The sequence below is a fragment of the Ranitomeya imitator genome, chromosome 6 (genome assembly GCF_032444005.1).
Source record: "Ranitomeya imitator isolate aRanImi1 chromosome 6, aRanImi1.pri, whole genome shotgun sequence".
NCBI lineage: Eukaryota > Metazoa > Chordata > Amphibia > Anura > Dendrobatidae > Ranitomeya > Ranitomeya imitator.
Genome location: NC_091287.1, coordinates 30,952,954 through 30,966,560, shown reverse-complemented (window position 1 = coordinate 30,966,560; position 13,607 = coordinate 30,952,954). Strand labels below are relative to the sequence as shown.

The 13,607-nt window shown below is 44.5% G+C and overlaps 1 protein-coding gene across 1 annotated transcript in view; it reads left to right on the top strand.

Moving 5' to 3' along the window:
- Window positions 1-13,607, top strand: part of VPS50 (VPS50 subunit of EARP/GARPII complex) — a 195,118-nt gene that overhangs the window by 100,575 nt on the left and 80,936 nt on the right. The window contains exon 11 of the mRNA XM_069729396.1: window positions 7,376-7,474. Within this exon, the coding sequence (XP_069585497.1) occupies window positions 7,376-7,474 (99 nt within the window). The remainder of the gene's footprint in view (window positions 1-7,375; window positions 7,475-13,607) is intronic.

Genomic DNA, 13,607 nt, shown 5'->3' with positions numbered 1-13,607 from the left:
TTGGACCTGTCTACCGATGTGGAGATGGTGACATTGGCCTGTAGATATGTTTCAAGCTTTAATCTTCCTGACGATCTGTTCATTGGACGGTATTTTCCCCCAGTGATGTGCGCTGCAATTAACCCCAGCCCCGCGGTACACGTCACAGCTGTCAGCATTTCTCCTCTCGCCTGACGGCGCTCTGTGATCGTCGGCTAATGGCCGCCGTCCCTTTTATCTGTAGATTATAGATGATTATTGTACACATAATACAAACAGCCTTTGATCGTGGTGATTTCCCGGGAGGACGGACAATGAAGGGATTCACTTCAGAGGGAAAATGAATAATTTATGAGAAGATTTCTGCACATTTACAGGACGCTTCTCTAATATCCGGCGTATATTCAGTATTAGCTTCACTCGTAATAACCGCGCCAGTGCAGGAGGAGTGCTGGGCATGTATCCCCCCCTGCCCTGAATGTTATACTCTACATGTATCCCCCTGCTCTGTATCTACTGTAAATGTATCCCCCCTGCTCTGTATATACTGGATATGTATCCTCCTCTACTCTATATGTCATGTACGTGTCCCCCTCTACTCTACATATACTGTACATATATCCACCCACTCTGTATATACTGGATATGTATCCTCCTCTACTCCTATATGTAATGTACGTGTCCCCCTCTACTCTACATATACTGTACGTGTATCACCCCGCTCTGTATATACTGTAAATGTATCCCCTGCTCTGTATATACTGTGCAATATATCCCCCCGCTCTGTATATACTGGAAATGTATCCCCCTGCTCTGTATATACTGTGCATATATCCCCCCACTCTGTATATACTGGAAATGTATCCCCTGCTCTGTATATACTGTGCATATATCCCCCCGCTCTGTATATACTGGAAATGTATCCCCCTGCTCTGTGTATATATTGGACATGTATCCCCCTCCACTCTACATGTACGGTATGTGTATCCCCCCTCTACTCTATATATACTGTACATGTCCCCCTATACTCTGTATATACTCTACATGTATCTTCTCTGCTCTGTATATACTCTACATGTATCCCCCTGCTATATATATATATATATATATATATATATATATATATATATATATATATATATATATAGGAAATGTATCCCCTTCCACTTTATATATGCTGTACATGTATCCCCTCTACTCTCTATATACTGTACATGTATCCCCTATATACTGTACGTGTATCCCCCTCTACTCTGTATATATAGTATGTCTCCCCCTCTACTCTGTATCTAAAGTATGTGTATCCCCCTCCACAATATATACAATATATGTATCCAGCTCTACTCTGTATATACTGTATGTGTATCCTTCCTGCTCTGTATATACTCTACGTCTATCCCCCTGCTCTGTATATACTGTATGTGTATCCCCCTGCTCTGTATATACTGTGTATCCCCCTGCTCTGTATATACTGTATGTGTATCCCCCTGCTCTGTAGATACTGTATGTGTATCCCCCTGCTCTGTAGATACTATGTGTATCCCCCTGCTCTGTATATACTGTATGTTTATCCCCCTGCTCTGTAGATACTGTATGTGTATCCCCCTGCTCTGTATATACTGTATGTGTATCCCGCTGCTCTGTAGATACTGTATGTGTATCCCCCTGCTCTGTAGATACTGTATGTGTATCCTCCCTGCTCTGTATATACTGTACGTGTCCTCCCTGCTCTTTATATACTGTACGTGTATCCCCCTGCTCTGTATATACTGTATGTGTAACCCCTTGCTCTGTATATACTGTATGTGTATCCTCCCTGCTCTGTATATACTGTGCATATATCCCCCCGCTCTGTATATACTGTATGTGTATCCCCCTGCTTTGTATATACTGTTTGTGTATCCCCCTGCTGTGTATATACTGTATGTGTATCCCCCTGCTCTGTATATACTGTATGTGTATCCCCCTGCTCTGTATATACTGTATGTGTATCCTCCCTGCTCTGTATATACTGTATGTGTATCCCCCTGCTCTGTATATACTGTGTGTATCCTCCCTGCTCTGTATATACTGTATGTGTATCCCCCTGTTCTGTATATACTGTATGTGTATCCCCCTGCTCTGTATATACTGTATGTGTATCCTCCCTGCTCTGTATATACTGTATGTGTATCCCCCTGCTCTGTATATACTCTACGTCTATCCCCCTGCTCTGTATATACTCTGTCTATCCCCCTGCTCTGTATATACTGTATGTGTATCCTCCCTGCTCTGTATATACTGTATGTGTATCCCCCTGCTCTGTATATACTGTGTGTATCCCCCTGCTCTGTATATACTGTATGTGTATCCTCCCTGCTCTTTATATACTGTATGTTTATCTCCCTGCTCTGTATATACTGTATGTGTATCCCCCCTGCTCTGTATATACTGTATGTGTATCCTCCCTGCTCTGTATATACTGTATGTGTATCCTCCCTGCTCTGTATATACTGTATGTGTATCCCCCTGCTCTGTATATACTGTATGTGTATCCCCCTGCTCTGTATATACTGTACGTGTATCCTCCCTGCTCTGTATATACTGTACGTGTATCCTCCCTGCTCTGTATATACTGTGTATCCCCCTGCTCTGTATATACTGTATGTGTATCTCCCTGCTCTGTATATACTGTATGTGTATCTCCCTGCTCTGTATATACTGTATGTGTATCTCCCTGCTCTGTATATACTGTATGTGTATCCCCCTGATCTGTATATACTGTACGTGTATCCTCCCTGCTCTGTATATACTGTATGTGTATCCTCCCTGCTCTGTATATACTGTGTATCCCCCTGCTCTGTATATACTGTGTGTATCCCCCTGCTCTGTATATACTGTATGTGTATCCTCTCTGCTCTGTATATACTGTACGTCTATCCCCCTGCTCTGTATATACTGTATGTGTATCCCCCTGCTCTGTATATACAGTATGTGTATCCTCCCTTATTTGTATATACTGTACGTGTATCCCGTAGGAGTCAATAGGTCTCGGGTCTGTAGAACTTTTTTTTTTTTTTAAAGTTTTTGAAATTAACGTCTTCGTAATCGTGCTAAGAAAATAGATTATGTAAGCGGGATGTTACTTCCAACCATTCATGGACACATGCACCCGCCAGACCCTGTATGATACCAATTCAGGTGTCGTTTGCCCGCGTGTATAATTGGAATTCCTTCCCGTCACGGGCGTCGCGTTCTCAGGTTGAAGACTCGGGGAGCATAGCCCTCAGCATCATGGAATAAGCGTATCTGTATCCACACCGTCTTCTCACGCCGACTCTCTCTACATCTCGGGGAGGAAAGCTCGTCCTTATCTAATCCCAGTCTATTATCCAAGGATTACTTTAAATATCGGCTCCTCTCCGCTGATGGCAGTGGCCACAGTTCACTTTAACACTGTACTGTATAATGTCGGTAATCATATTTTCAGCAAGAAGAAATTGAAAAATCCACATCCCGAAGCGATTACTGGGGGGAGGGGGGAGTGGGGACCACTCGGATGTGTCGCTCTCAGAGCCTGCTGCTCAGGTTGGAGATTACAAGTATTTGCTCTTCCTTGACGCTCATTTTATGTTCTCTTAAAGAAAATTTAAAGGGTCTTTCTATCAGTTTTTAAAGTGGTATTCTTCTCCAGAAGCGGAACTAGTGACATTCCATCCAGTCACATGACCACTTAGGCCACTGATTGGCTGCAGCATCAGGTGACTGATGGACCCGGATATCATTTCACCTGCGGGGTCCTTTTGTCACCTGACTATTCAACCAATGAGAGGTGTCAGAAGTCAGGTGACTGTGAAGTCCCTGGCGGTTCTGGAGCAGCGGAGGTTTAGAGAGGTAATTTTTTTTTGTTTTTTTTGTTTTACACTTATGAGGCAAAACCCCTTTAAGCGAATCGGGCAAATCGTATATCTAGATGAAGTTAAAGGCATCCTAGTCACATTATCTGTATAATTTCTACCACCAGATTTTTTTTGTTTTACACTTATGAGGCAAAACCCCTTTAAGCGAATCGGGCAAATCATATATTTAGATGAAGTTAAAGGCATCCTAGTCACATTATCTGTATAATTTCTACCACCAGATCATGTGTCCATTTTTTTTTTACTCTTATTTTATTCCCACTGCTCTCCTGATTATTGAATTTTTTTTTCTTTTTTTAAATCTTCTACACTGTTGCAGAAATATGGGCCTTTTTATTTAGTGCTACATTTTTATAGTCTTTAAAAGGGGGCGTGGCTTTCAGGGTAATAATGCAGAGTAGTGTAAGACCCGCCCTAGAGGATCCTGTGAGCCATGTCCCTTTGGTAAAGAAATTATATTTTTAACCTGGTGACGTGACGGGTTTTGTCGCCTCACAACCAGAACTCCTGCTCATATTACACCTTTATGGCTTATGAATATCATAGAGGTGGCTCCGGGTTTAGGCAATATTTAAATGAATGATGTTATTTCAATAACTTTTGTATAAATAGTGCACTTGTGAGGCAGTTCTCTCTCTTTCTGAACTCAACATTCACTCTGGGGGGGGGGGAAAAACGCTCAAAGCCTCAAGACTTGACAGACTGTTGGAACAGTGAGGTGTCAGGTTACACCTCTTATTATACCTTATGGAGAAGGAAAGGAGAAGGAAGAGTGAGGGAGGAGCAGAGTGAGTAAACAAGCAGAAGAAGACACAGAAAGATCATGCTGAGCTTTCAAATACCGTATATACTTATGTATAAATCGACTTGAGTATAAGCCAAGGCACCTAATTTTGCCTCGAAAAACTGGGAAAACTTATTGACTGAAGTATAAGCCGGATATGCATTGTCCCTAATCCCTATTCTGGTATGCATGGTTCCTCATCCCCCATCCTTGTGTACATGGCTCCTTAATCCCATCCTTGTCTGCGTGGCTCCTTATTCCCATCCTTGTCTGCGTGGCTCCTTATTCCCATCCTTGTCTGCGTGCCTCCTTATTCCCATCCTTGTCTGCGTGGTTCGTTATCCCCATCCTTGTCTGCATGGCTCCTTATCCCCCGTCCTTGTCTGCGTGGCTCCTTATTCCCATCCTTGTCTGCGTGTCTCCTTATTCCCATCCTTGTCTGCATGGCTCCTTATCCCCCGTCCTTGTCTGTGTGGCTCCTTATCCCCATCCTTGTCTGCGTGACTCCTTATTCCCATCATTGTCTGCGTGGCTCCTTATTCCTATTCTTGTCTGCGTGGCTCCTTATTCCCATCCTTGTCTGCGTGGCACTGGCTCCTTATTCCCATCCTTGTCTGCGTGGTTTGTTATTCCCATCCTTGTCTGCATGGCTCCTTATTCCCATCCTTGTCTACGTGGCTCCTTATTCCCATCCTTGTCTGCGTGGCTTCTTATCCCCATCCTTGTCTGCGTGGCTTTTTATTTTCATCCTTGTCTGCGTGGCTCCTTATTCCCATCCTTGTCTGCGTGGTTTGTTATTCCCATCCTTGTCTGCATGGCTCCTTATTCCCATCCTTGTCTGCATGGCTTCTTATCCCCCGTCCTTGTCTGCATGGCTCCATATCCCCATCCTTGTCTGCGTGGCTCCTTATTCCCATCTTTGTCTGCGTGCCTTCTTATCCCTATCCTTGCCTGCATGCCTCCTTATCCCCACCCTTATCTGCGTGGCTCCTTATTCCCGTCCTTGTCTGCGTGGCTCCATATCCCTGTCCTTGTCTGCGTGGCTTTTTATTTTCATCCTTGTCTGCGTGGCTCCTTATTCCCATCCTTGTCTGTGTGGCTCCTTATTCCCATCCTTGTCTGTGTGGCTCCTTATTCCCATCCTTGTCTGCGTGGCTCCTAATTCACATCCTTTTCTGCGTGGCTCCTTATTCACATCCTTGTCTGCGTGGCTCCTTATTCCCATCTTTATCTGCGTGGCTTCTTATCCCCATCCTTGTCTGCATGCCTCCTTATCCCCACCCTTATCTGCGTGGCTCCTTATTCCCGTCCTTGTCTGTGTGGCTCCTTATTCCCATCCTTGTCTGTGTGGCTCCTTATTCCCATCCTTGTCTGCGTGGCTCCTTATTCACATCCTTTTCTGCGTGGCTCCTTATTCACATCCTTGTCTGCGTGGCTCCTTATTCCCATCTTTATCTGCGTGGCTTCTTATCCCCATCCTTGTCTGCATGCCTCCTTATCCCCACCCTTATCTGCGTGGCTCCTTATTCCCGTCCTTGTCTGCGTGGCTCCATATCCCTGTCCTTGTCTGCGTGGCTTTTTATTTTCATCCTTGTCTCCTTGGCTCCTTATCCCCATCCTTGTCTACATGGCTCCATATCCCCATCCTTGTCTGCGTGGCTCCTTATCCCCATACTTGTCTGCATGGCTCCTTATTCCCACCCTTGTCTGCGTGGCTTTTTATTTTCATCCTTGTCTGCGTGGCTCCTTATTCACATCCTTGTCTGCATGGCTTCTTATCCCCATCCTTGTCTGCGTGGCTCCTTATCCCCATCCTTGTCTGCGTGGCTCCTTATCCCCATCCTTGTCTGCGTGGCTCCTTATTCCCACCCTTGTCTGCGTGGCTTCTTATCCCCATCCTTGTCTGCGTGTTTCCTTATTCCCACCCTTGTCTGCGTGGCTCCTTATCCCCATCCTTGTATGTATGGCCCCCCTGAGAAAAGTATTAAAAAAAACCCCATCCTACTTGCATTCCCTGCGCGCCCTTGCAGCATCTCGTTTCAGTGCCAGCAGCTCCTGTGGCCGGGCTATCACGTGTCGCCGCTCATTAAGATAATGAATATTCACCTCTCCACTCCCATAGGCGTGGAGTGGAATGAATATTTATTCCCTTAATGAGCGGTGACACGTGATAGCCCGGCTGCTGGAAGCCAGAACGAGATGCTGTGAGGGCGCGCAGGGAAGGCAAGTAGGATGTTTTCGGGGTTTTTATACTGGAAGCCGGCAGCTGCGGATGTAACTGTGCGCGCTATAAGAGAAATTAATATTCAGTGCCAGTGGATTCACATCTACACTGCTCAGCATCGCTGGATATTTTCCTATCTGACCGAAGGAATGAAGAGCAGAAATTTCTTATGTTTTTGTGTGCTGAGTATGGGAGAGATCATAGCTAGTGTCCACCCTGTAGCTCAGAGACAACTGAAAATCATAGAAAGCCAGCACATGAGAAAACTGGTGAAAATGAAGGATACAAGTCATGTAATAACATAATATAGCGTTATTCCTCATGTAGACATATAGGAAAGTTTATTCTTAAATGTTATTTAATAGTTCATCCTTTCAACACACTTTATTTTTTGGTTGAAGCAGTTATTGTGCCGTTGTCTATACGTGGGAACGGGTTTTGCATCTGTTATTATGTAACTGGAATACATAATTTTTTTCACCCCTACAGGAACAGTTAGACGTGGCCCTCTGTAAAATCTGCAAGAACTTTGATGTTTCTCACTATACAAAGGTGCAGCAGGCGTATCGGCTTCTGGGAAAAACACAGGTAAGGCGAAGACTCAGTAAGGCTGATAATTATTGAGCATGCCCCTGGGCTCTGTGATTAAACCGGGGAGTTCCAAATAAATCCTCTGTGAGAATATCCGGGGGCGTTGGGGGGTAACTCTCCATCCTAGTCAATGTGAAATAATAAATGTGTGACGCCGGCCCGTGTCTTCTGTGCGGGGGTTACATTAACAGTAACATGAAAGGGCACGTGCCCACTGATCCAATCCAAAGTGGTCTGAGAATGGTGTGTGGAGACGGCGCCTCACATTATCGTATCACAGGGCGGCTTCAGCCTGCTGACATAATAACAGAAGGGAGATCAGTCGTTATAGGTCACCTCAAATGGGTAGAAATGGGAAAATCTAATATCTGTTCGTCATCCTCTATAACTAATATATATCTATCCTTTCTTTCTATTTTTTTCTTTCTTTCTTCCTTTTTTTTGTTATTTCTTGCTTTCTATTCTTTTCTTTTTGTTTCTTTTTTCCATTTCTTTCTTTGTCTTTCTTTTTCTTTTTTTTCCATCCTACTTTACTTTCATTGCCTTCCTTCCATTTATTTCATTTCCTGTCATTTCCTTCCCTGTCTTTCCTTTCATAACCTTCCTTTGTTTTCCTTCCTTTACCTTTTCTTTCCCTTCCTTTACCTTTCCTTTTCCTTCCTTTACCTTTCCTTTTCCTTCCTTCCCCTTTCCCTCCTTTATCTTTCCTTTCCTCCTTTACCTTTTATTTTCCTTCTTTCCCCTTTCCTTCCTTCCTTTCCTTTTCCTTCTTTCCCCTTTCCTTCCTTTCCTTTTCCTTCTTTCCCCTTTCCTTCCTTCCTTCCTTTCCTTTTCCTTTCTTCCCCTTTACTTCCTTCACATTTCCTTCCTTTACCTCTTCTTTTCCTTCCTTCCCCTTTCATTCCTTTTCCTTTCCTTTTCCTTCCTTCCCCTTTCATTCCTTTTCCTTTCCTTTTCCTTCCTTACCCTTTCATTCCTTTACCTTTCCATTTCCATCCTTCCCCTTTCCTTCCTTCCTTTACCTTTTATTTTTCCTTTTCCTTCCATTACCTTTCCTTTAAGTTTCCTTCCTTCATTCCTTCCTTTCCTAATTCAAATATGGAAACTGCAATATTGTAAATAAAAAGGGGGAAGAGGGAGATGCAGCTGCAGGTTCTCACTTCATCTGTGACACTGCATCCTGTGGTAGAACAGGCAAGAGCTGGGAAACTTGTTATCGACTGATAGGAATATGGATATTTGGGCTACAGGAATCTCCACCAAAGCGAGAACAAACTTCATGAACGGAAGAGACTGTATGAAAGAGACATTTTATCTTGAAATACATAATTTTCAGTACTTGACAATCAGCGGCTGCCGCTCAGTACATTATGTTAGTGAACCACTTAGGTAGAGCGTGGTTTAAAGCTTCTTTTAAGAAAAGCATTTTTTTAATAAAGGATAAAGAAAAAAAATAATTACTTATCTTTAAAAAATCTACTCCAGATTGTGGGGAAAAATCAGAAGCTTAATAGCAGCCATTAATGCTTTACTAATGGAACGTCAAGTGGTTGGATTGATTTTTATTTTAGGAAACTGCAATAAGTCAGAATACAGATCGCTGCTCAGTCGGCTCCTCACTAGTGTCCATCCACATCCTCCGGGCTCGGGAGACATGACTGCGAGGAATCAAGGTTAACAGGAGAGAATATTGTGCGGTTCCTCTATATCCTCTATATACCACACGGGACACATCATCTATATACCACACCACACGGGACACATCCTCTATATACTACACCACACAGGACACATCCTCTATATACTACACCACACGGGACACATCATCTATATACTACACCACACGGGACACATCATCTATATACTACACCACACGGGACACATCCTCTATATACTACACCACACATCCTCTATATACTACACCACACGGGACACATCCTCTATATACTACACCACACGGGACACATCCTGTATATACTACACCACACGGGACACATCCTCTATATACCACACCACACGGGACACATCCTCTATATACTACATCACACGGGACACATCCTCTATATACTACACCACACGGGACACATCCTCTATATACTACATCACACGGGACACATCCTCTATATACTACACCACACGGGACACATCCTGTATATACTACACCACACGGGACACATCCTCTATATACCACACCACACGGGACACATCCTCTATATACTACACCACACGGGACACTGTTGTGAGTTCTGTTTTTGGGCTCCCTCTGGTGGTTACTGATGGTACTGGGTGACTTGTCTTTCCTGGGTCTCTGGGTTCCACCTGTTCCATCAGGATATGGGAGTTTCCTATTTAACCTGGCTTTGCTGGCATTTCCTCACCGGTTAACAATGTATCCAGTGTGTCTTGTTACCTCTGCTCCCTGCTCCTAGAACCTTCTGGTCAAGCTAAGTTTGGATTTTCCTGTTTTGGTGTTTTGCTTTATTTGGTTTTTAGTCCAGCCTGCAGATATGTGATTCTTGCTGCTGGTTGCTCTAGTGGGCTGAAATTGCTCCTCATGTACCATGAGTTGGCACATGAGTTCAAGTAATTTCAGGATGGTTTTTTGAAGGGTTTTTCGCTGACCGCGCAGTTCACTTTTGTATTCTCTGCTATCTAGCTTTAGCGGGCCTCATTTTGCTGAAACTGTTTTCATACTGCGTATGTGCTTTCCTCTCATTTCACCGTCATTATATGTGGGGGGCTGCTATTTCTGTGGGGGATTTCTCTGGAGGCAAGAGAGGTCTGTGTTTCTTCTAATAGGGGAAGTTAGATCTTCGGCTGGAGCGAGACGTCTAGGATCATCGTAGGCACGTTCCCCGGCTACTTTTATTTGTGTGTTAGGTTCAGGGTCGCGGTCAGCTCAGGTTCCATCGCCCTAGAGCTTGTTTGTATCTGTGCTTGTCCTTTAGTGATCCCCTGCCATTGGGATCATGACAGTATAACCGGCCCACAAAGTGTTAATTGTATTGGCTGAAGTAGGAGGATAAGTAGTCTGAGGAATTTTTTTTTTTTTCTTTCTCTTTCCCTCAGAGTTTGCTGCCTAGCCTTATTGCAGCCTGGCTACTTCCTCCTCCTCTTAATCTTTGAATGGCTCTGATCCCAGCTGTTTATCATGGACGTCCAGAGTTTGGCTTCCAGCCTGAATAATCTTGCCACTAAGGTTCAAAATATACAGGATTTTGTTGTACATGCTCCTATGTCTGAACCTAGAATTCCTGTCCCAGAGTTTTTTTCTGGAGATAGATCTCGTTTTCTGAATTTTAGGAACAATTGCAAGTTGTTTCTTTCTTTGAAATCTCGCTCCTCTGGAGACCCTGCTCAGCAAGTCAAGATAATTATATCTTTCCTGCGGGGTGACCCTCAGGATTGGGCATTTGCATTGGCACCAGGGGACCCTGCGTTGCTTAATGGGGATACGTTTTTTCTGGCATTGGGTTTGCTCTATGAGGAACCTAACCAAGAGATTCAGGCTGAAAAAGCTTTGTTGGCCCTCTCTCAGGGGCAAGATGAAGCAGAAATTTATTGTCAAAAATTTCGAAAGTGGTCGGTACTTACTCAGTGGAATGAGTGCGCTCTGGCTGCAAAGTTCAGAGATGGCCTTTCTGAGGCCATTAAAGATGTTATGGTGGGGTTCCCTGCGCCTGCTGGTCTGAATGAGTCTATGACTATGGCTGTTCAGATTGATCGGCGTTTACGGGAGCGCAAACCTGTGCATCATTTGGCGGTGTCGTCTGAACCGTCACCTGAGATAATGCAATGTGATAGAATTCAGTCCAGAAGTGAACGGCAAAAGTATAGGCGGAAAAAAGGGTTGTGCTTTTATTGTGGTGATTCAGCTCATGTTATATCAGCATGCTCTAAACGCACAAAAAAGGTTGATAAGTCTGTTGCCATTAGTACTTTACAGTCTAAGTTCATTCTGTCTGTGACTCTGATTTGTTTATTATCATCCATTTCCGTCGATGCCTATGTGGATTCAGGCGCTGCCCTGAGTCTTATGGATTGGTCATTTGCCAATCGCTGTGGGTTTAGTCTAGAGCCTCTGGAAGTCCCTATTCCTTTGAAGGGAATTGACTCTACACCTTTGGCTATGAATAAACCTCAGTACTGGACACAAGTGACCATGCGTATGACTCCCGTTCATCAGGAGGTGATTCGCTTCCTGGTACTGTATAATTTGCATGATGTTCTAGTACTTGGTCTGCCATGGTTACAAACTCATAATCCAGTCCTTGACTGGAAATCAATGTCTGTGTTAAGCTGGGGTTGTCAGGGGGTTCATGATGATGCACCTCCGATTTCTATCGCTTCATCTACTCCTTCTGAGATTCCTGTGTTTTTGTCTGACTATCGGGATGTTTTTGAGGAGCCTAAGCTCAGTTCGCTTCCTCCTCACAGGGATTGCGATTGTGCTATAAATTTAATTCCAGGCAGTAAATTTCCTAAAGGTCGTTTGTTCAATCTGTCAGTGCCAGACTGAACGAACTAATCAGACCTTGGAAACTTATTTAAGGTGTTTTGTTTCTGCTGATCAGGATGACTGGGTTACCTTTTTGCCGCTGGCCGAGTTTGCCCTTAATAATCGGGCTAGTTCTGCTACCTTGGTTTCTCCTTTCTTTTGTAATTCGGGGTTTCATCCTCGTTTTTCCTCTGGTCAGGTGGAACCTTCTGATTGTCCTGGAGTGGACATGGTGGTGGATAGGTTGCATCGGATTTGGAGTCATGTGGTGGACAATTTGAAGTTGTCCCAGGAGAAGGCTCAGCAGTTTGCTAATCGCCGTCGCCGCGTGGGTCCTCGACTTCTTGTTGGTGACTTGGTGTGGTTGTCTTCTCGTTTTGTTCCTATGAAGGTCTCTTCTCCTAAGTTCAAGCCTCGGTTCATCGGTCCCTATAGGATCTTGGAAATTCTTAACCCTGTGTCGTTTCGTTTGGATCTCCCGGCATCGTTTGCTATTCATAATGTGTTCCATCGGTCGTTGTTGCGGAAGTATGAGGTACCTGTTGTTCCTTCGCTTGAGCCTCCTGCTCCAGTGCTGGTGGAGGGAGAATTGGAGTATGTTGTGGAGAAGATCTTGGATTCTCGTGTTTCCAGACGGAAACTCCAGTATTTGGTCAAGTGGAAGGGTTATGGTCAGGAGGATAATTCTTGGGTGGTTGCCTCGGATGTTCATGCTGATGATTTGGTTCGCGCTTTTCATAGGGCTCATCCTGGTCGCCCTGGTGGTTCTCGTGAGGGTTCGGTGACCCCTCCTCAAGGGGGGGGTACTGTTGTGAGTTCTGTTTTTGGGCTCCCTCTGGTGGTTACTGATGGTACTGGGTGACTTGTCTTTCCTGGGTCTCTGGGTTCCACCTGTTCCATCAGGATATGGGAGTTTCCTATTTAACCTGGCTTTGCTGGCATTTCCTCGCCGGTTAACAATGTATCCAGTGTGTCTTGTTACCTCTGCTCCCTGCTCCTAGAACCTTCTGGTCAAGCTAAGTTTGGATTTTCCTGTTTTGGTGTTTTGCTTTATTTGGTTTTTAGTCCAGCCTGCAGATATGTGATTCTTGCTGCTGGTTGCTCTAGTGGGCTGAAATTGCTCCTCATGTACCATGAGTTGGCACATGAGTTCAAGTAATTTCAGGATGGTTTTTTGAAGGGTTTTTCGCTGACCGCGCAGTTCACTTTTGTATTCTCTGCTATCTAGCTTTAGCGGGCCTCATTTTGCTGAAACTGTTTTCATACTGCGTATGTGCTTTCCTCTCATTTCACCGTCATTATATGTGGGGGGCTGCTATTTCTGTGGGGGATTTCTCTGGAGGCAAGAGAGGTCTGTGTTTCTTCTAATAGGGGAAGTTAGATCTTCGGCTGGAGCGAGACGTCTAGGATCATCGTAGGCACGTTCCCCGGCTACTTTTATTTGTGTGTTAGGTTCAGGGACGCGGTCAGTTCAGGTTCCATCGCCCTAGAGCTTGTTTGTATCTGTGCTTGTCCTTTAGTGATCCCCTGCCATTGGGATCATGACAGGACACATCCTCTATATACTACACCACACGGGACACATCCTCTATATACTACACCACACGGGACACATCCTCTATATACTACATC